A 22,452-nucleotide genomic window follows, 5' to 3' on the forward strand; every position below is an offset into this window, starting at 1 on the left:
GGGGTAGCAGGTCTGGGGGGGATCAAGGGCACAGGGCCAGGGAGGGCGCAGCAGGGCTGGGGGAGGGCACCAGGACACAGGGCTGGGGGGGCGCTGCAGGGCCGGGGGGGCAGCAGGGCCGGAGGGTTCCAGGGCACAGGGCCAGGGGGACGCAGCAGGGCCGGGGGCGCAGCAGGCTGGGGGGGCACCAGGGCCAGGGGGGATCGAGGGCAAAGGGCCGGAGGGTTCCAGGGCACAGGGCCAGGGGGGGGCGCAGCAGGTCTGGGGGGCACCAGGGCCAGGGGGGATCGAGGGCACAGGGCCGGAGGGTTCCAGGGCACAGGGCCGGGGGGGGGGGCGCAGCAGGTCTGGGGGGCAGCAGGGCGCGGGGGGGATCGAGGGCACAGGGCCGGAGGGTTCCAGGGCACAGGGCCGGGGGGGGGCGCAGCAGGACTGGGGGGCACCAGGATCAGGGGGGATCGAGGGCACAGGGCTGGGGGGGGGCAGCAGGGCGGGGGGGATCAAGGGCACAGGGCTGGGGGGGGGCAGCAGGGCGCGGGGGGGATCGAGGGCACAGGGCCGGAGGGTTCCAGGGCACAGGGCCGGGGGGGGGCGCAGCAGGACTGGGGGGCACCAGGATCAGGGGGGATCGAGGGCACAGGGCTGGGGGGGGGCAGCAGGGCGGGGGGGGATCAAGGGCACAGGGCTGGGGGGGGCAGCAGGGCGCGGGGGGGATCGAGGGCACAGGGCTGGGGGGGGCAGCAGGGCGGGGGGGGATCGAGGGCACAGGGCTGGGGGGCAGCAGGGCGCGGGGGGGATCGAGGGCACAGGGCCGGAGGGTTCCAGGGCACAGGGCCGGGGGGGGGGGCGCAGCAGGACTGGGGGGCACCAGGATCAGGGGGGATCGAGGGCACAGGGCTGGGGGGGGGCAGCAGGGCGGGGGGGGATCAAGGGCACAGGGCTGGGGGGCAGCAGGGCGCGGGGGGGGATCGAGGGCACAGGGCCGGAGGGTTCCAGGGCACAGGGCCGGGGGGGTGCAGAAGGGCCAGGGGGGCACCAGGGCACAGCCACAGGGGGGGCACCAGGACATGGCACTGGAGGACTCTACGGCACTGGGGCGGGGAGCCCTAGGCCGGGGGCCCGAAAACACAGGGCCCCCAAGGGGAACCCGGGCACGGCCCCAGCGGAAGGTGTCCCCTCCATCCGGGTCTTTGTCCACCCGTGAGCCACTCTCATCCGGGTATTTGGGGTCGAAGCTAAAGCCCGGCCTGGAACGACTGCGCATGCGCAGCAGCAAACCGCGTTACCCTGCGCAGGCGCTCTGAGCAGGAAACGAGTCTGGCGCGGGAGGTGGGAGTGCTGCGCAGGCGCCGTGTGTGTGAGACCTGTGCTCCAGAAGACCGCACGCGCACCACGCCAGAGTGCTGAGCAGGCGCACAAAAAGGAGGTCCTGCCCAGGCGCAGTGCGTGTGGGCGAGCGCGGCGTACGGACGCGTACTCACGCGCAGGCGCCTCTCAAGGAGGCGGCGGGGGGGGGGGGTACGCGCGCAGGCGCAGTGCGGCGCTGGGCGCTGGGCTCGGGTTTAAAGGGCCAGGAGCGGCCCGGCCTGCGCTGCCCCCGGCCGGGAAGATGGTGTGTGGCGGCGGCTTCGCCTGCTCCCGCAACGCGCTCTGCGCCCTCAACGTGGTCTATGTGGTGAGCGCGGGCCCGGGGCTCCGGCGGGGCCTCCCTCAGCTCGGGGGGGGGGGGGGGGGGGGCGGCCTGGGGGGAGGGGCCCCGCGCGGGGCCTGGGGAGCCGCCGCGCCCCCCCTTTGGCGGGGGAGGGGCCGCCCCCCCCTTTGGCGGGGGAGGGGCCGCGCCCCCCCTTTGGCGGGGGAGCCGCCGCGCCCCCCCTTTGGCGGGGGAGCCGCCGCGCCCCCCCTTTGGCGGGGGGTGCTGCAGGGGTGTTTGGCCTGTCTCTGCCCAGGCTATAAGCTCTCTGGGGCCCATGGAGGCTCTAATGTCTAGGGCAGCTGCCTTGGCATCTTCCCTAGCCCTGGGCTGCATGAGGAGAATTGGGACATGCCCCTCCTCCCAAACCAGCACGGGTTAGTGCCGAAGTCCACATGTCTCTGACCCCACGCAGGCCGGGGCTGGACTTCACTTCATCCCCCGCCTCGGGCCGTAAAAAGACCACCCCCATCCCGCTCCATCACGCCCGGGCCCACAGCCTGCCCCCGACGCCTGCATCCAACGCTCTCCGGTCGCCACCGGCCACTGGTCTACGTGGACAAGTTCGACGGCTGTAACACTGTAGTGTAGCGGCTTCCGCAGCGATGGAAGGGGTTTGGCTGTCGATGTTGTGAATCCACCCCTCAGAGAGATGCTAACGAGGTTGACGGAGGAATTTGTCCATCAACCTAGCCCTTAGAGAGGTGGCTAAAGAATCACACCCCTCACAGATTAATAAGGCCGGGCCCACACTTAAAAAAATTAGATCAATTTAATCACCTACGCCCTGCCTAGTGCATAGAGCTGATTTTCCTTCCTGAACCGGAGTAAGCCCTACGGTATAAGCTCTCTATCCCCTCCAGGGGGGTTAGCAGCTTTAGCTATACTGGAATAGGTCAAGTGACAAAACTTTCTAGTGGCGTACCCAAGTACCTCAAACATCCAAGAAGCAGCCCGTCTGCACTGCTGCCCAAACCAGCCGGGTTCACGAGCGGCCCATGGCTTTTCTATGGAATAAGCCGAAAACAAGGTACCCCACTCTAAAAGCTGCAGTCGTGCAGTCATTTTAGTTTAATGCTTCTAAGTGCCTTTATAATGCCGGCCCGTATGCACCTGGAGGGGCACATCTATATGGAAACGGAGCAGCTGCGGTGCTCTAGCGTTGCCATGTAGATGCTGCCTGTACCCTTGGTCTAGGTCATCAACGTCTCTGAGAGGCGGCAGCTAGGTCAATGGAAGAGTTCGTCCATCGGCCTAGTGCTGTCGACACCGGGGCTTAGGTCGCTATAGCGACACGTCTCGGGGTGTGTGGATTTTTCACACCCCTGGGAGACACAGCTCTACCAAGCCTAGTGTGGACCAGGCGGAAGAATTATTCACTGGTGATTGTATCTGTGAGACAAGGAAGTGAAACGTCAATAGCTCTGTCCTAACATCTTGCTGTAATAGGCATCTTACGCTGATGAGAGCCAGTTTCAGAGCGCTGGCTCGGCGAAGCTTAGTTAGGCGCTTCAGTAATCTGACGTGTTCTGCTAGAGAGTGTTAACATAAATGCCCATTATTTCAGCGCCTATTTAGCAGCATCCTCTTGATTCTCTGGGATACTCTTCTAATCTGGTTAGCCAGAGGTTGCACCCATATAACTGACATGCGTCTTCTAGGGCTGTCAGAGCCTTTTCTTGGAAGTCTTCCATCAGCGGTAGCAGTACGGAGTGCGCTGGCTAAAAGAAACTGGCGTGGTTTAGCAGTGTCTGTCGCATGGATGACATCATGTCGACAGCACGGACTTTCCACCATCATCTGTATTGGGGTAGTGACTGAGAGCCCCTGTCCTGGGCCAGGATCCCAGGGTGCTGGATGCTGGACAGACCAGAAGATCCCACTCTAACTACGGGAGGAGGGTCTCTCAAATCAAGGCTTGGGGGGGCTCCCGGTGAGGCCCCAGAGCCTGGGCAGCTCAGGTCTGGAATAAGCGGATTGGCCCAACGGTTGCTGTGAACTTGGTAACCAAGGGCTGGATCCACTTTGAGATGTTCAGTGTCACAGCGCCAATCACAGGAATAACATGGCAATCCACAAAGCTTGAGTTAGGTGCCTAGGTTCCCTATGTAACGAATGGGGCAAGGGAGGGGAACTGCCTAAACTAGCCAGGAAGGGGTGTAGGTTAAGTCCTGCCTCTCTCTCAGGGACAGGTGCCCAAGTCTGGGCTGTGTAGTAGGAAGAGAGCCTGAGACATAAAGTCTTGTATTAGAGGCCTGGCATGAGGCAGGACCTGCTTATAGGCTCTCTTCCTACTGCAGGGAGGCACCAGTCCCGGCTCGTGATCCCCAGCCAGTGACCCTCTCCTGGAGTTGGACGGCGTAGGCACCTCAACTGTTGGGAGAATGAGTTAAACCCCTGCCTCACGCCACGCAATGGAGTGGTGAGTGGAGATGGTTGTGGCCATTTTAGGACCAGTGGTTAGAGCACTCACCTGGGATGTGGGAGACAGTGCCCCCTTCTGCCTGAGGGGGAGAAGATTTGAACAGGGATGTCCCCCCTCCCGAGTGCTCTGACCACTGAGCTAGGGGGTATTCTGATGTGGGGCTCCCTCAGTCTCTCCTGCTGCTCATCGTGTATAAATATGCAAGGGGTCACTGGGCAAGCAATTCCATAGGCTGGGGAACCTACGGTCCAGTCCCCCTGCTCCAATCCACTTCAGTCGGCAAAGGGAGCCCCACATCAGACTATCCCACCACTCAGTGATTAGTGCTCTCCTGAGAGGAGGGAGACCCATGTTCAAAAGCTTGTCACCTCCTTTGGTAGAGAGAGGAATCGAACTGGGGTCTCCCACATCCCTGGTGAGTGTGCTAACCACTGGGCTAAAAGTGTTGATGTGGTCTATGCTGCTGCTTCCAGCCCGATTTCAAATGGGCCCTTGTCCTGTAGGGAGCCTCTGTACACGATTCCTGGACTGGGCCCTGCAGAGAAGATAGGCAGGCAAATACTGATCTTCTTCCAGCTGATGGATCTTTCTGGGGCTCAGAGGCAGAAACTTAGTCACCTAGGCCATGTCTGCTACAAGGACTTGAGTGCTGAGGGAGTTTAGGTGCCTACAGGGGTAGGTGGCCACCAGGTGTGGCTTTGCAGATTACAGTGGTGCTTAAATCTGGGACATAGTCACCTAAACCCCAGACTTGGGTGTCTTTGTGGACCAGGGCTCAATTATTTTTGCCTTAGGTCCTGTAGAGGTTTTGAGTCTTCAGAAGCTTTTATTGCCCATAATGCCTCACCAGACTGGCTCAGAGCTGGCTTTTTAACAAAATGGCGGCAAGAATACTGACTCTAGTCGTGCTCTAAGCTTTTTTTCTGCCAGTCGCTGGGTTTGCCTGATGCATCAAGGCAGAGAGGCCGCTGTCCTCCCTGAGCAGCATGTAGGAACAGGCAGGGTTGAGCGGAAACGAATGCAGACAGAAAGCGAGAGAACGCGCTGTGAGAAGGGGGTTGGAAAATGGACAAGTAGTGGGAGGGCAGCCATGAATCAAGGTCTGCTAACAGAGATGGTTGGAGCCCTCCTGACGAGTGAGTGATCTAGCATGCAAATCTGTGAGCTGCGGTCTCTGGATCTGCCTGGTTAAACTACACTGGGGCCCCAATTTTCTGGTGCCCTGCAGTCACGTAGTACATGGTGCTACCAGTCTGACCCTGTTGCACTTCACACCAGGGCTGAATGGGTGTAAATGACATGAGATGCTGGGCAATAGAGAATCCGGCCCCAGGTGTCTATGGAAGTAGAAGGCATCTGTGCGACCGTGGCTTGAATGGAAAGCCTGGCCGTGCAGCCAGGCTGGGGTAAGCCTAGTGAAAAGGACAGTTGGTTTAAAGCACTAAACACTAGTGCCTCTTCTACACGGTGAGAGCACTGGGAACTAAGACTGCAGCGGGGCAGGCTGTGAGCGCGGCTCAGTCTTTACATCCCATCCAGTCGAGAAGTGAGAGTCGGAATAGCCCTACCCTACCCCTAGGGCGAGCTGTCGGGTGTCTGCTGGAGCCTGTGCTTCCAAAGCGAACTGCGTAGGAACAGCAAGCTGAAAGGGAGCCATGTGTCAGGGGATGACTGTTGGAATAAGTCCTCGTGTCCCACAATCCTGGCCTGTAGCAGAGCTTGTCTTCAAGCCACTGTTGTGCGCCCACCCACAGACGTGAGAAATTTGTCATGTCCATTAGCTTAGTCTGAATGTAGGTAACAGCAGTAGCTGGTCTGCTCCATGGGCCTGACTGATATAAAATAGACAGGAAGGGAGGTCAGAAACCAAACTGGGCTGAGAAGAGGGCCCAGCCCTTGTCAGATGGGAAATAAGGAGGTGGAATGCTGTAGGGAGAGAGTGAAACACGGCTGGCAGGAAGTGGACTCATCGCTGATGGAAGCTCACTGCAGTCAGTTACAGCAGGGGAAATCTGGCCTAATGTTTCCTTTGTCCCAGGCGACAGCTGTGCGGGATTCCTCCTGCAGAGGAGACCAGCACATCTCTTTTGAGCAGCTGAACGGCAAGCAGATCTGCATGTCGCTGTGCTAAAGGAGTGCAGGAGAGAAATCCCAGTGCTCCTGCATGCCCACTACCCAGCCATCCCTATCCTCAATGGTGCCAGACACTAGCCCAGTTAGAGGGCGTCTCATGCTCTTCTTTGCCAGGTGCCCCCTCACCTGCCCAGTGTGAAGACCTCTTCAGTGAGAGCGAGACTAGGAGCAATGTTCACCTGCAATGTTCTCTTGTTTTCCTGGCAACTCAGTGGTCACCAACTGCATTAGTTTGTGCAGAAATCAGCAGGGTTTCACTGACTTAAAAACCCATCTGGTCTGTGCAAGAGCTGACATTACTGCAGAATCTCTGAAACACAAGACGTTTGGAGTGCAAATGCCACCGTAATTCTGTTCTCTTTGCACCAACTCTCTGGAGGGGTGACTTCAAGCACTGTCACCCTGCCAGGTAGCTGTCCCTAGTGGCTGAGGCTCTCCGTGCTGGGAGAGGAGGTGCAGTAAGCTGCTACAGATCTTAGAGCTGCACGGCGTCCTTCTAAAGTGCTTCACAAACTAGTCACCTAGGAGCAACTAATCACTGAAATGCAGCTTGTGGTTGTTTTTGGGGGTGGGGATCTTAAAAGTGGGCAGTGAACAGACTGCTGGCAAAGAGACTGTTCCATTCAAGGTGATCAGGGAAATCCTAAACTCTAGGGGCTATTGAGCATCTGTAGAGAGTACGTGAGACTTGTCTGAAAGTCCCATGCACAATATCAGAAGATCAGCCAGGCCAGGATTCAAACCTCTAGTTCTAGGCAACCTAATCGTTCACAACCCAGAACACAGAGAAAGTGGGTGAAATCCTGGTTCTGTTTAAGTGAAGGGGGTCTTGCCACCAACTGCACTGGAGCCAGAATATCACCTGGTATTTCTGGTGCTCATCACTGTAATATCTGTGGGTATGTCTGTACTGCAGTAAATCATGGCACAGCTGCAGCTGACTCAGGCTTGCAGGGGCTATAAAGCTGCAGGGTAGATGTTTGGGCTCAGGCTGGAGCCTGGTCGCTGAGACACCATGAGGGGTAATGTGATGGAGGAGAAGTTTCAAGAGAAGCAGCCTGTGTTAATGTCTATATATTTTATTGCTGACCTGGTCATATTAATGTGCACAAGCTAAACAGCTGCTTAGTTAAACAGCATTGCTCTGTCTTGTTGCCATTTGACTGACCTGGAAGGTGCAAATGCACAAAGGTGCCTCTTTAACTGGATTTGGTAAGCCAGCGCGAGCCTCTCTGGAGGTGCTCTTAATTCAGTTCGATTGGCCTATTCTGATGTAGCTCAAGTCAGTAAGGAATCAAACACTGCAAAGCCAACGTAAGCCCTTCAAACTGGGGGTTTTTTTGAGTGTCTGCAGAAGGATTTGCACTAATTTAAGAAACCAATTTAGTTTAAATGGATGCTCATTTGTGTATAAACATGGCCAAAAGATGGCAAGAGCTAGCCAATTCCTCCCCCAGTTGAAACCCATTTTATGAGCTCAAATGGTGAGTGGATCTTTCTGGGACGTATCGGTCTAGGAGATGAAAAAGGGCATTTACCACACTCTTACAGGAAGTCAAAGTAGTCAAGGTTAACTTTAATGTTGTGATAAAAGCATCCATGCTATCTAATGTGGCTTTGGCTCTGAAGTGTGGGGAATAATGAGCCAGTCAGTCACAAGCCAACTGATCAAAAGGTGGCAAGCTCAAAACCAATACACCACACGCATGTAGTTAGACAATGGAAATTGAGGCCACAAATGTAGCAAGTTTCAAAAGGGACTGGATCCTTCTGTGGATAACAAGAATCTCTGGAGTTATAATTAATGCTAACAATTTAGAAGGGATATTAACCCTCATGCTGCAGGCTCTAGTAGAGATCAGAATGAGACCTAGATGGCAGGAAATAGATTATCCCTCATTTACCTATTATGGGTTTCTTGCACTTTCCTCTGAAAGGTGCTGGCTGCTGTCAGACAGGAAACTGGACGGATGGACAGTGAGTCCAATCCAGTCTGGCAGTCGCTAGGCTCCCAAAGTAGAGATCCTAGATTACAGAGGTACAGAAGTGCAATAGGGAGCATGTAAAATGTGCAGAGATGCCCCCACCCCCAAAGATCCAAAACTGGAGCTGGCGTCCATTCTTCCAACATCTGATCTCTTGAAATGGGTGATTAAGAAGCCAACTAATTGCAGGCGTGCGTGGGTGGACTGTGAGCTTGGATCTTCGCATGAAAGGAATGGGGGAGGGCCCGCTAGCTGGGGTGGGGGCGAAGGGCTGGAATAAACAATGGTTAATGGAAGGGAAACCAGCAGGGGTTGGACAAGAAGCTGAAAATAAAAACCAGAAAAGATAGGTTTCAGAGTAACAGCCGTGTTAGTCTGTGTTTGCAAAAAGAAAAGGAGGACTTGTGGCACCTTAGAGACTAACCAGTTTATTTGAGCATAAGCTTTTGTGAGCAACAGCTCACTTCATCAGATGCATACCGTGGAAAATACAGAAGACGTTTTTATACACACAAACCATGAAAAAATGGGTGATTATCACTACAAAAGGTTTTCTCTCCCCCCACCCCACTCTCCTGCTGGTAATAGCTTATGTAAAGTGATCACTCTCCTTACAGTGTGTATGATGATCAAGGTGGGCCATTTCCAGCACAAATCCAGGGTTTAACAAGAACGTCGGGGGGGGGGGGGGGGGGGGGAGGAAAAAACAAGGGGAAATAGGTTATCTTGTATAATGACTTAGCCACTCCCAGTCTCTATTCAAGCCTAAGTTAATTGTATCCAATTTGCAAATGAATGCCAATTCAACAGTCTCTCGCTGGAGTCTGGTTTTGAAGTTTTTTTGTTGTAATATCGCAACTTTCATGTCTGTAATCGTGTGACCAGAGAGATTGAAGTGTTCTCCGACTGGTTTATGAATGTTATAATTCGTGACATCTGATTTGTGTCCATTTATTCTTTTATGTAGAGACTGTCCAGTTTGCCCAATCTACATGGCAGAGGGGCATTGCTGGCACATGATGGCATATATCACATTGGTGGATGTGCAGGTGAACGAGCCCCTGATAGTGTGGCTGATGTTATTAGGCCCTGTGATGGTGTCCCCTCAATAGATATGTGGGCACAGTTGGCAACGGGCTTTGTTGCAAGGATAGGTTCCTGGGTTAGTGGTTCTGTTGTGTGGTATGTGGTTGCTGGTGAGTATTCACTTCAGGTTGGGGGCCTGTCTGTAGGCAAAGACTAGCCTATCTCCCAAGATTTGTGAGAGTTTTGGGTCATCCTTCAGGATAGGTTGTAGATCCTTGATAATGTGTTGGAGGGGTTTTAGTTGGGGGCTGAAGGTGATGGCTAGTGGCGTTATTTTCTTTGTTAGGCCTGTCCTGAATAAGTCACAAAACAAGGCCCCAGTCCAGCTGATGCTTAGGCACGCACTTCCCTTTCCCTGCATGAGGGTCCTGTTGCAATCAGCAGGGCTACTCAGGTGAGTAAAGCTAGGCAGCAGGCAAAGTTCACTGTCACTTAAATGCTGGGCTAGAGGTAGGCAAGGTTTAGTGGATAAGTTTTAAGCCCAGACCAGGAAGGGGACAGTACTGTTTACAAAACCAAATAGCAGGTCTCAAAGCGCTCTACAAAGGTACGTATCATTAGCACCATTTTACAGATGGTGAAGCTGAGGCCCAGGGAGGCAGAAGATGTCACTCAGCTGGGAACAGAACCCAGGTCTCTGCAGTCCACTTGCCTGCTCTCCCTCCCAGTAACATGACAAGCCCCCAGCGCTCCCCCTTTGCAGCCTATCTGTTTGTTTAGACTGTCAGTTCTTTGGGGGCTGGGATCTTATCGAAGCCCCTACTGTGCTATGCAGGAGCTGAGAGGTGCCTCTGCCAGGATGCGGAGGTCATTGGAGGGGCGTGGAACTGGTGTGCTGGGTGGCGTGGGGGAAAGGGCCACCCACATCCCAGGCTGACCTTCTCCTCTTGTTTTCCAGCTGGTTGGGTTGCTGCTGATAGGCGTGGCTGCCTGGGGGAAAAGCTTTGGCATTGTCTCCAGCATCCACATCATCGGTGGAGTCATCGCCGTGGGTTTCTTCCTGCTGCTCATTGCCATCGTGGGCCTCATCGGGGCTATCAACCACCACCAAGTCATGCTCTTCTTTGTATCCTTCTGTGCCCGGCCTGGGAGGCTGGGGCCATGCCACGCTCCTCACAACTCTGCCCCGTGACCCTCGTGCCGCTAATAATCTTCTGGTTCTCTGTGGCACAAGAAGCACCGCTGTCTGGAGCGAGAACGTGGCCTTGAGTAACCTCAGGGCCCGGCTACATCTGCTGACGAAACTCCTGTTGTTGCTGTGCAGCTCCATGAGGGGGAACCCTGCTGTTGTCAGGCCCCCTCTGAGCTGGGTTAAGGGTGGTTCAAACTCTCTAGCCAGTCTGGTGGTAGTAATGATTGGGAATCCAGCCCGAGAGGCTGAAATCTAGAAGTTGGGTCCTTAGGACCCTGCTAGATGGTCTCGCTTGCTACAGCGAAGCAGCAGCCTCTGCTGGGAATGCCAGACATTCCCTTCAGGCAGTGGGCCTGGCTTTAGGGTGAGGATCTCTGGCCCCCACTATGCTGCAGCTCAGACTAGCATGATCGCCATGATCTGTTCTGGCTCTGACATCTATGAAGGGGTGGCGTGGCCTTCCTTTGGAATTCCCCTCCGCCCCCAGCTCAGGTCGAGGCACGTGGTACTACATGAATGCTGCGACCGTTCTCTCCAAAGGTGGGGGGAGGTGGCTTGGCGGGAGAAGTAGCTAAGAGCAAGTGGGTGAAACAGGTGGGGGTGTCTGGACTGGACTGGAGGAGGAAGTGAATGTGCCGTGAGAATCTGAACGAGACTGGCTGTGGGTAAACTCGGGCTGGGGCTGTTTGAACTCTCACTAGGTAAAGCACTTGAGTCTGCATGGCAGGGACAGCCCTGCGGACAGCCAAGGGCGGAGCGTCGGCAGAAGGAGTCTCCTTGCTCTCCCACGCGGGGGCGTGGGGCGGCCCGTGGGCACTCACAGAGGGAGCAGCACTGGGGTGTCTGTCTTGCCACGCCCCCTAAGAAAAAGGAGGCTGGCGTCCCAGAGCAAGCCACTCCTCCGATGTGCGTCTCTGCAGGCCGGTCCGCCAGAGCAGATACCCCGTTTGGCCCTGCCAGCTGCTGTGGGCAAAGAGCTTCATGGCGGGAGAAATGGCAGCTGAGAGAGGATCTAATTTGCTGTCCACAGTAGCAGGATTTCCATGGACTTGTTCTAACGTACCAGGGGCTGGGGGAAGGAAAGCCGTGTCTGGTGGACCCTTGGGAGTTACAGTTCTAGCCCCTCTTCCAGATTCTCCTTTTTATCTATAAATAAAACCCATAGCGCATCTCTCTTCTTCCCCGCCCCTCTGGCAGCCAGGCTGACGTTCTGCTCCCCTCACGCGGGGGTGGGGTTTTTCATCTCCATTTGGCTATCATGAGGCTGGCAGATGTAGCTGCTGCACTCTGAATATGCTCTTCCTCGGGGGAGCCTGTCACATCACTGGGGCACTTCAGCAGCGGGTGCTGATTGCTAGGGGCTGCCGCAGGCTCTGCACCAGGCAGGTGCTTGCCAGAAGGGACCTGGGGACCTGTCTTGGCCTGGACTGGGGCAGAACCTGTACCTACCTAGACCAAGGCCAGGCATGGCTGATTGCCACCTATAAATGGGCTGATATTTCAGTGAAGGGGAAGTGATGCGAAGAGGAAACCGCAGTTCCACTTGCAACCTCAACTTTTGAGAAAAGGAGCTAATATTCAGCTGAGCTGGCTGGGGATTGTAGCAGATTTGGAGACCTCAGCAAGGGGGAGGGGACCTCCGCCAGCCTCTGTGAAGGCCAAAATCTTGTTAAACAAGGTGGGGTGGGGAGACAAATGCTCCCTAGGCACCAGAGGGCAAAGGCTAGGTCTCGGTGGGGATCGTTCCAATCTTGGGGTGGGCAATACCCCTGACTTTAGGGGGGCCACAGCAGGAGGAAGGTAGGAAAAGCTGAATTCAGAGGTCATCATTAACTCTCCCCTGGCCAGCAGGGAAAGGCTGAGGCCGCACAGGAGTTCAAGTCCCTTAGGCCAGGTTCTGCACAAGCTGCTCTCGGCCGCAGACCAATGTCGGGTAGGCAGGGGCCTTTCTTTTGGTCCTATTCTTGGTGCAGTTATACTGGTGGAAAAGGGCTTTGCTGGAACAGCTTATTTCCCTTGGCCAACAGGTGTAAGCAGTGGGGCCCCTAGGAGCGTTTGCCAGCATGGCTAGACCGCAAGCCTGGGAAGGGGAGACTAGGCCTTAGGGTGGAAGCCCTGGGGGGCTTTGTCCTGCTTGCACCCTGCCTGGCACAACCAGAGATCAGTCTCATCCTGCAGCTGCCTTGCGGGGAGGGACGGGCAGGTTTCAGCACAGGCCTCGGAGGGCCGACCTGGCCAAACCCAAGTGGCTCAGTGTGGGTCCCCCTGCCATTCACTCCGGTTTGGAGGAGGTGGGGCCCTGAGCTTGGGGTGGGGTGGGGGATCTGGCTGTTGGAGGAGAGGGAAAGAGGAGGGTCTGGGGGGTGGAAAATCTTTCCCTTGCGAGACACACACTTTAATTGGTGGCTCTGCTGGCCCCAGGCCTGGCCCAGGAAAGCAGTGTGAACAAACTGTGCAGCACCAGCAAGCTGAGGCTGCTGGTTTTGTGTCTGTTGCCTTCTCTGACTCAGCTGTATACTGGGCTCTGCATTTACATGTACGTGGGCGGTGGGTGGGGCGAGGCGGTCGCCTGTGGATAATAATCTGTGTTTAAAGGGCCCTAATTAGCCTTTGATGGTCTCCCCTCAGGAAGGGAAGGGTAAGCTGCCAGCTCGGCTGCTCTGGGGGGGCTGGAGGAAGATGGGGCCCTTTTCTCCTCGCAAGGCACCTGCGATGGCGGGGTCCTTGCATGGAAAAAGAGACCTTTGCTCCAGGAACTACCCACCCTGTCCCCTGAACAGGGTGTTAGAGCAGGACCCTGCCACTGGGGACTCCTGGGTTCCACTGCAGCTGTGCCCTGGCCTGGTGTAAGATCAGAGCTAGGTTTTCTGATTACACAAGTCGCTTCACTTTCCTCTGTCTCAGGTTCCCTACCTGAGCTGGCACAGCCCCCCCACCAGGGCTTGTCTGCAGGGGAGACCCGCCCGACAGGCCTGCTCTGGAATAACCCATCCTGTGGATGCAATTCCAGCATAAAAATCTACAGTGGAATAGTATCAAGAGAGGGGCGTTGCTCCAGATTCACCGTACTGCTCGGCAGGCTCCCATGGAGACAAAGCCGAGCGCCGTCTCTTTGTAAAGCTGCAGCCTCCTTTCCCCAGTGTTCCCCTCTGTACATTTAAACAGCCCTAAACTGACCCTCTCACTGTCTAGCTAATCCCCTCCTGCGCCATCCTCCAGTCTGAAGTTCAGACGTTTGCTGTGGGAAGCACCCAGCATGCTTGGGGAGTTGGCAGCATAAGCACCGGTTGCACAGATAGGAGGTGTCCTCTTGGGGGAGCCACACAACTCCCTTGGAAATAACTGGTTTCAGAGTAGCAGCCGTGTTAGTCTGTATTCGCAAAAAAAAAAAGGAGTACTTGTGGCACCTTAGAGACTAACCAATTTATTTGAGCATGAGCTTTCGTGAGCTACAGCTCACTTCATCGGATGCATACCATGGAAACTGCAGCAGACTTTATATACACACAGAGATCATGAAACAATACCTCCTCCCACCCCACTGTCCTGCTGGTAATAGCTTATCTAAAGTGATCATCATGTTGGGCCATTTCCAGCACAAATCCAGGTTTTCTCACCCTCCACCCCCCCACGCACAAACTCACTCTCCTGCTGGTAATAGCCCATCCAAAGTGACAACTCTCTACACAATGTGCATGATAATCAAGGTGGGCCATTTCCTGCACAAATCCAGGTTCTCTCACCCCCTCACCCCCCTCCAAAAAACACACACACAAACTCAGTATCCTGCTGGTAATAGCACTCTCCCTACAATGTGTGTGGTAATCAAGGTGGGCCATGTCCAGCACAAATCCAGGCTTTCTCACACACACCCCTTTCCCGGGGACGGACACACACACACAAACTCACTCTCCTGCTGGCAATAGCTCATCCAAACTGACCACTCTCCAAGTTTAAATCCAAGTTTAACCAGAACGTCTGGGGGAGGGGGTAGGAAAAAGCAAGGGGAAATAGGCTACCTTGCATAATGACTTAGCCACTCCCAGTCTCTATTTAAGCCTAAATTAATAGTATCCAATTTGCAAATGAATTCCAATTCAGCAGTTTCTCGCTGGAGTCTGGATTTGAAGTTTTTTTGTTTTAAGATAGCGACCTTCATGTCTGTGATTGCGTGACCAGAGAGATTGAAGTGTTCTCCGACTGGTTTATGTGTGTCCCCGGGAAAAAAGAGGGGGGGGATGAGAAAGCCTGGATTTGTGCTGGACATGGCCCACCTTGATTACCATGCACATTGTAGGGAGAGTGGTCACTTTGGATGAGCTATTACCAGCAGGAGAGTGAGTTTGTGTGTGTATGGGGGTGGGGGGGGGGGTGAGAAAGCCTGGATTTGTGCTGGACATGGCCCACCTTGATTATCATGCACATTGTAGGGAGAGTGGTCACTTTGGATGAGCTATTACCAGCAGGAGAGTGAGTTTGTGTGTGTATGGGGGTGGGGGGGGGGGTGAGAAAACCTGGATTTGTGCTGGAAATGGCCCACCTTGATTATCATGCACATTGTAGGGAGAGTGGTCACTTTGGATGAGCTGTTACCAGCAGGATAGTGAGTTTGTGTGTGTGTTTTTTGGAGGGGGGTGAGGGGGTGAGAGAACCTGGATTTGTGCAGGAAATGGCCCAACTTGATTATCATGCACATTGTAGGGAGATTTCAGAGTAACAGCCGTGTTAGTCTGTATTCGCAAAAAGAAAAGGAGTACTTGTGGCACCTTAGAGACTAACCAATTTATTAGAGCATAAGCTTTCGTGAGCTACAGCTCACTTCTTCAGATGCATATCGTGGAAACTGCAGCAGGCTTTATATATACACAGAGAATATGAAACAATACCTATTCCCACCCCACTGTCCTGCTGGTAATAGCTTATCTAAAGTGATTTCCAGCACAAATCCAGGTTTTCTCACCCTCCACCCCCCCACCCCCCCCACATTCACAGGAGAGTGAATTTGTGTGGGGGGGTGGAGGGTGAGAAAACCTGGATTTGTGCTGGAAATGGCCCAACTTGATGATCACTTTAGATAAGCTATTACCAGCAGGACAGTGGAGTGGGAGGAGGTATTGTTTCATGATCTCTGTGTGTATATAAAGTCTGCTGCAGTTTCCACGGCATGCATCCGATGAAGTGAGCTGTAGCTCACGAAAGCTCATGCTCAAATAAATTGGTTAGTCTCTAAGGTGCCACAAGTACTCCTTTTCTTTTTGGAAATAACCGTGAGCTATGGCGCTAGAGTGTGGCAGAGGTTTGTTCTTCTGCAGGGGATTTTGCAGCTGGCAAAGGAAGCTGCCCGGGCAGATGCTGTTGCTGTCACTGTCCTGTTCCACCCCGGAGGCTGGGTAAGGGGGCAGGAGCCTGGGAGGAGATGGCAGCGTCTCTCCCCCCCATGTTTCCTTAACACTGACTCTTCCTCAGTACATGGTCATTCTGGGGCTCGTCTTTCTCTTCCAGTTGGGAGTCTCCTGTTCGTGTCTGGCCCTTAACACAAGCAGAGAGGTGAGTCAGCCTCCCTGCCCTACCCTTGGCCACAGCGGCTTCAGCGAGATGCGCTGGAGAGTCCGTACATCCGTCTTCGCAGGGAAACAGGAAGGGGCCCTGGCAGCTGCCCTGTGGCTTCCAACTAGTGGGTTCAAAGGTGATTGGTGACTGGCAGGCTGCAGATTGTCCCAGCTAGTGAGAGTTGAAACCCTCTTCCTACGAAGCTCTGGGCCTGGTAGATGGCTCATCAGCTCATCAGTGCAGTGAGGTGGATCCTCTGCCTGGTTTGGCTAGTTACAGCGCCCAGTTGTCTCCCCTGGAATCAGGGCCTGCAGGCCAGCCAGACCCGCGTGAGATCCCACGCTCTGCCCCGAAGAGCGTAGCCCAAGGGCTTGTCTTTACTGCAGATTTGACCCGGGGGCACCCCTTGGGTTGTATCTCCCGTTGAGCCCCATTTGCACACCCTGACGCAGGGGCGGTGGTGCTTTAACTCGAGTTGGTAGCCTGTCACGGAGAGGTTACAGGTTGCCTAAATATACTGTGTCACCTACTCGCCCCCTAGCTAGCCAACGTGTAGTGCAGACATTGGCTAGTTCTACTGGAGGGCGGATAGTCCTCAACACCTTCCCACAGGGCCGCTCGGGTGGCTGGCAAAGACAGCCATGTTTGCCCACAATTCACTGGAGCGCTTGGCTCAGGCTGTGCCCCCAGCCGTCTTAGTGCCAGGCCCCACCCAGTCTGGACGTACGGAGCAGGCTGGCGGCGGGGCCAAGGAGAACTCGGGTTGACTCGGAAGAGGACAGACCAGAAAAGGGGTGGGGAGAGGAGACTGTGCAAGAGACACACTCTACATGCAGCGAGGATGGGGCTTGTTGGGGGGGCTGGTTTAACTCTGTTCCTCGGGGAATTGCTGGGACTCTTACCCTGGAGCAGAGGTGGGTCAGCGCTGAGTTCTTGGGAACTGCCCACGTTCACTCTGGATTTTAAAACCATCTGACCCTTGTCCCACTCCTCCATTCCTGCCGAGCCGGGTTGATCGTAGTAACATCAGAAGAGCTGCGTCGGCAGCGCTTCACAAAACACCCATTTCACGCTGGCCTTACAGCTTGTTTCCTCTGCAACACGCTACCCCCACCCGCTCTTCCAGAGGGCACCCTCAGCCTCTTGCCACTGTGCCATGGGACACCGGGAGCTGGCATCTCATTATGGAAACAGCCCGAAGCCAGCTGTCAATGCTGGGATGGGGCGGGAGCAGTAAGGGCCTGTTGGATTATTTTAGATGGATTATATACCCTACAGGTGTTACCATAACCCACTCTCTGTCCACCATTAACCAGTGTTAAACAAGGTCCAGGGCTGGCGAGCAGAGACCTCCGCCTGCTTCGTACCATGGCAAAACACCATTAAAAATCTTCTTAACCTTTCATTAAAAATGAGAAGGCAGAACAGCTCCAACCTCTGAACAATAAAGTATTCACTACGGCTCTCCTGCTGGCCCCGACCCTTGGTCCCTTTCCCTTTAGCTGGTGAGAGTTTTTAAGAAGGAAAAACCCCTTTAGGTTCCAGGCTCTTAGATCAGTGTGTCTCAACGACCAGTCCAGGGACTGGGGCCAGTCCCTGAGCTCTCCCTGGCAGTTGAGGAAGGCAGCAAGCCAGTTCCCGCTATTAAAAAAGGCGAGGAACACTGTCTAGACGGTATCAACGCTGGTAAGAACTGTCCTGCGGGGAAAAGAGGAGTTAGCTGAGCTGCCTGGAGCTGCTGCAGCTGTTAGAGTCCGAGCCCGTTTCATCCCAGCAGGGATGTGGGATGGAGCTGGTGAAGGCGGCGATGTCCTCTGCATCCCCCAGGCTTGGCTGGGACCTCTCTCGGGATCAGGCTGACGGAGGGCTGAGATCCCAGGAGCTGGTGGGGGTGGCAGCTGTGATGGTGATCCTTGCTGATTTTTCTCCCCAATCTCTTTCTTTATAGCCCCCCCCCCAAGGGAGCAGTGGGTGGGGCGCAATGGCCTGTCCCCTCCTTGCTTTGTCCATCAATCAGCCCGACTTTCCAACATACTGATTTTTGGTTCCCTGATGTCTGGTTCCAGGCCTGATCGCAACCCAGCCCTCGAGTTAGAGCAATGGGTCTTCTTGGGGGCTGCGGGGGGGCTGGGGGGCTCCTTCCCCCACCTCTGTCTGCCAGGTGGGCCAGCTCCCCTCCTAGGGCTCCCTCTTCTCACGCTTCTCCCCCACTATCCATGTAAAGCTGGTCCCCCCTGCCCCTATCCACCGAAGGAGGGGCAAGGGGGAAAACCTCTGGCTGTGGGGAACAGCGTCCTTTAGTGGCTAGTCAAGTTGCTGCGGTGGGTGCAGCTGTGGCCGCCAGGGCCCTGGCCCAGAGGGTGTTTGCTGGCTGTGCTGTTCGTGGGGTAACCCCAGGGGCTCTGCCCACAGGAGAGTCTCTTCCGCGCTACCTGGGACATGCTGAGCAACAAGACCCGCAACGAGATCGAGGTGAATCTGAACTGCTGCGGGCTGCTAAACAACACCAACGACCCAGTTGCCATCAAGACGTTCCAGATGGACTACAACCACTGCACAGCCGTGAGTCCCAGGGCGGGGCAGCACCTTACCCCAGCGCTTCTGCCTCTGGCCTTTCCCGGCTCTCCCAGGCTGCCGGTTGCTCACCCCCAGGGGAAACCTGCTGGGAGATCTCGGGCCTGGTTCTCAGGGGCGGCTGTTGAGACATTCGGGTTCCAGGGCAGTAACTCTGACTCCTCCCAGCTATACTAAATTCAGGGAGAAGCCCCGGCTGGGCACAAGTCTGTACGGCTGGGGCCGGCGGAGGATCAGGCACGTCTGTCAGGGGAGGGAATCCCATGCACGCCCGGCCCCCTTGTGCCATGCTCTCCTGGCTGGGGTTGTGGTGTGCTAAGGGGGGATGGTTCTGCTCCCCTGTAGCCACGCTGCTCTGACCGCGAGGGGAGCGTCACTGTGGGGCTTTATCATCCTCTCCAGATGTGTAAGGACAATACGACCAAGGGCCACGTGCCCAGCTGTCCCAAGTGCGGGGAGACGATGCTGAAGCATTCGGATGAGGCCCTGAAAATCCTCGGGGGAGTCGGACTCTTCTTCAGCTTCACGGAGGTAAGTCCTCCAGCCGGGGGTGGGGTTGGGGGGGACCCCAGGTAACCTCTCAGCAAAGTGCTTACACAGTGGTCCTTAGCAGCTCCTTGTGACTCAACGGGGGGGGACCAGCACCACCAGTGGGAGTTGCAGCCTGTGACACAGGGAGCCCCCATCGTGCCTAATCCCCCCCCCTTCTCTCTCTGTTCTCCTAGATCCTCGGAGTCCTGCTAGCCATGCGCTACAGAAACCAGAAAGACCCCAGAGCAAATCCCAGTGCCTTCTTATAGACCGTCCACCCCCCACCCCTTCCCTTCCCCAGCTGCGAGTACATTAGCCCTGAGAATCCATCTCCCTCCACTGCTTGGAAGGAACACGCCGCCTGCATCTGCCCCCCTGTCCGCACCCGGGCCACTGTTGTGTGACCAAAGCGCTGAGCGGATGAACGCGGCTCCATCCTTGATATGAAGCCTTTGGCAAATGGCTGGTGGGGGTGGCGTTCAGTGCGAGGCCGTTCTCGTGCAGCGAGAGCCCGGGCTCAGCCGTGCCAGAGCCAGCCAGGAGCACTGGGCACAGCTAGAAATGTGAAGCTGCTAACCTGTAGTTAGTACCCTGCTCTGACCAGTCCCCCGGCTATGCCTGGCACGTAGCCAATTGCGGAGAGGCATGTTGCCCTGCTGAGACCGGCCATGCCAGCCTGGCCAGGAGCAAACTCCAGGGCTATATTTACCTGGTGGAAACTAACCTGGCCACAGCTGCGCTGACCCCACGAGGAGAGGGAGGGACTTGCACAGCTTAGAGACCCCGGAGCCAGAGCCAAAAGCCAGGGCCCCGTAATCTCGGAAGTTAGTTACGTTCCTTTAAGGGCTGGGGCAGGGGGCTTTGTCTCGGATTTGTATTAATCCAAAAGGAGAATGTACAGCCTCTCACAGCGCTAAATACCCTGAAGAGGTTCATGTGAAAGGGGGTGCGGGGGGTGGGGGAGGACTCTAACAGGTACCAGGGGGCTGGTGCGTAGCAGGAAATTTTGGCATTTTTATCCTTAGAATAAGCAGAATCTTAAGAGCCAGGGTATAGCCTTTCAGCAGGTGGCACTTGCTCTTGCCCCACCCAAGGGCTTTGCAGGGACATTTCTGAGCCTTGGACCAGCTCCTCAGCCCCCCTGCAAAAGCATCCTCCAAAGCCTCTGACGGCCAGGGCCATCGCACACCCCCTCTCCCCCAGCTGTCCGACCCTAACCTCCCCAGGGGCAGCAGAGACCAGCCACCTTCCCGGAACGGCAAGAGCCTCAGCCAAGCTGGGATCCCACCCTCCTCTGCCACAGTCAGCTGGAGCGTGCTTCTGCGCTGCCATAAAGGGACCGGCCTGCTGCAGAGGGGCCATCCCCCGCCTGGATTCCTTGCCCAAGGTGATCTCTGCAGGGCCGGCGAGGATCCCCCTCTTTGCCAGCCCCCGGTTTTTGCTGCACAACCCCGGTCTTTGGTTTTTGCTGCACCCCCCCACCTGAGATCTTAGCCCAACAGCTAGACACAGCTTGACTGATGCCTTACTTAGAGCTGGGTGCTACACCTCCCCGTAGCAGGTGAGTTTGGCTTGAGAGACTGACTGGGAGGGCTGGGCTGGTGTGGTCCCACTACACTCCCACATCCACCTGCTGGCTCCAAGGGGCAGCATCTACCCCTCCCTCTGGGTCGGACAGGGGTTGCATGTGCTGTTCAGGGACCTGGACACCTTCACCCCCCAGTTCACACGGAGTAGCTCTCTGGGACAGACCAAGGCCCCTGGCCCCAAAGCCCTGGCACGCTGGGCGAGGCCCTGGCCTCCTCGAGCTGGAAAAGGCGGAACCCAGCTCCCTGGCACGACAGCGTTGGCCCAGCCACTGCTTGGCTGGACTCAGGCTGCCCGTAGTGTGGGGCTGGAGCCTCACCAAAAGCTGCCGGCTGCTCCCACTCCCCTCGCAGGCCGTAGAGGGTCCAGGCAGAGCTGGATAAACCCCCTCAGGAGAAGCACCATCCTGAACCAACACTGGATCATTTTAATTCTTCCTGCCCTGCCTCTGTGAGTCCCCTCACCCTTGTGACTAGTGTGGTTAGAGCCCACAGGGGCTGCATGCTATTTATTTATAAGTCTAGCTCGAAACTCTAGGTATGTTGTAGTAGAAGGTGTTTTCCCACAGTGTGACTGAGCCCTCCCTGCACCAGGCTCGGGGCAAGGAGACTGGGGCCTTCTGCAGAACCAGCAAAAGCACCCGATTCTCCATCCGCGCTTCATTAAAGGGCCGCCTGCCCTTCAGCCTCTGGGCTATGCCCACCGGAGACAGCAGCGGGCAGCAGCAGAATGCTGCTGGCTCCTTTGTCAATTAACCCCTGGAGGGAACTCAATGAGCACACCCACACCTCAGTGTTAAATTAGCTGTTAGCCGGCCCCTGGGCGCAGCCCAACGCAGCAGGGAGACCAGGGCGCTGAAGGAGTCAATTTCCTCTCTGGCACCCGCTTGGATTATTTGCCAGCTGAGCCAGCCTGGAGCTCAAGGCTTCAGCTGATGACAACAGCACGTCCCCCACTCCCTGGGGAAGTCACCAGCCCCCAGTCCCGCATGTCTCCCGCTGTGCGATGCCTGCCCCAGCTGGAATGTAAACAGAGCCACAGGGCAAGGTCCCGCACCCAGGCCCTCGGGGGCACTGGGGACTCCTGTGTGACTCAGCCCCGGGCAGTGGTACTAGAGGTTTCAGTGTTTTAGCTGGGCTCGCTGGTTCGGAGGGTGCTTTCCCAGCAGCGCTCGTGGGTGCAGGTTCCCCTGGAGGTTGGGCAGAACTTGGCTGGGGCGCTAGTGAAGCAGAAGCTGCTCCCAGAGACTTGTGTTTAAACAGAAGGGCAGCAGGACGTCAGCCTCTCCCCCCCGTCTGCTCGGCCGGGGGATCCGTGCTGGACCCGTGTATCAGTGTCCCTCGGAGTGGCTGGAACCGGCACAGCTCCTTCACTGTTGTGTGTATCTTACTTTATCGATCAAATAAACACCTTTCAGTGACCCTCCGGCTCCGCGGTATCACTGGGGGAAGGACATGCCTCCTCCCCCCTTGGAGTAAAGGTGCAGTGCCCCCCCAGAGGCAGCAGTGAGACCTCCAGCTGGCAGAAAGCAGGAACATGAGCATGACCCCTTCCTTTGGGGGGGGGGGGGGATGCCAGGTGAGAACATGTACACAGCTCTCAGAGTCCTGTCTCTGACCACGGCCACCCCGCTGCAGCCTGGATGGGAGCAGGGGGCATGGTTCTGTCCACTGCTGCAGAGGAAGGGGTGCCCGCTTCCTGGGGTTGACAGCCCACCCCGGATCTCAGACCCAAGGGTGAACAAGCCAATCAAGAGCAA

At 56.1% G+C, this 22,452-nt stretch overlaps 1 protein-coding gene across 2 annotated transcripts; it reads left to right on the forward strand.

The window, feature by feature from the left end:
- The first annotated feature begins 1,506 nt into the window (after positions 1 to 1,506).
- Positions 1,507 to 22,114, forward strand: TSPAN31 (tetraspanin 31). 2 transcript variants are annotated; one of them, XM_073319123.1, is made up of 7 exons: positions 1,602 to 1,675; positions 3,991 to 4,112; positions 10,218 to 10,385; positions 15,918 to 15,998; positions 18,414 to 18,563; positions 18,978 to 19,106; positions 19,301 to 22,114. In XM_073319123.1, the coding sequence occupies exons 3-7, from the start codon at positions 10,374 to 10,376 to the stop codon at positions 19,373 to 19,375; spliced, it is 447 nt and encodes a 148-aa protein (XP_073175224.1). In that variant the 5' UTR covers positions 1,602 to 1,675; positions 3,991 to 4,112; positions 10,218 to 10,373; the 3' UTR covers positions 19,376 to 22,114. The 2 variants fall into 2 exon arrangements, with proteins under 2 accessions (XP_073175223.1, XP_073175224.1); XM_073319122.1 differs by lacking the exon at positions 3,991 to 4,112 and having other exon boundaries at positions 1,507 to 1,675.
- The last annotated feature ends 338 nt before the right edge of the window (positions 22,115 to 22,452 follow it).

The sequence above is a fragment of the Lepidochelys kempii genome, chromosome 20, assembly GCF_965140265.1.
Source record: "Lepidochelys kempii isolate rLepKem1 chromosome 20, rLepKem1.hap2, whole genome shotgun sequence".
NCBI lineage: Eukaryota > Metazoa > Chordata > Testudines > Cheloniidae > Lepidochelys > Lepidochelys kempii.

Coding starts and splice junctions, on each gene's coding strand:
- TSPAN31 (XM_073319122.1), top strand. CDS start 1,610: ATGGTGTGTGGCGGCGGCTTCGCCTGCTCCCGCAACGCGCTCTGCGCC. Junction 10,386..15,917: donor ACCAAGTCATGCTCTTCTTT/GTATCCTTCTGT, acceptor ACTCTTCCTCAG/TACATGGTCATTCTGGGGCT. Junction 15,999..18,413: donor CCCTTAACACAAGCAGAGAG/GTGAGTCAGCCT, acceptor CTCTGCCCACAG/GAGAGTCTCTTCCGCGCTAC.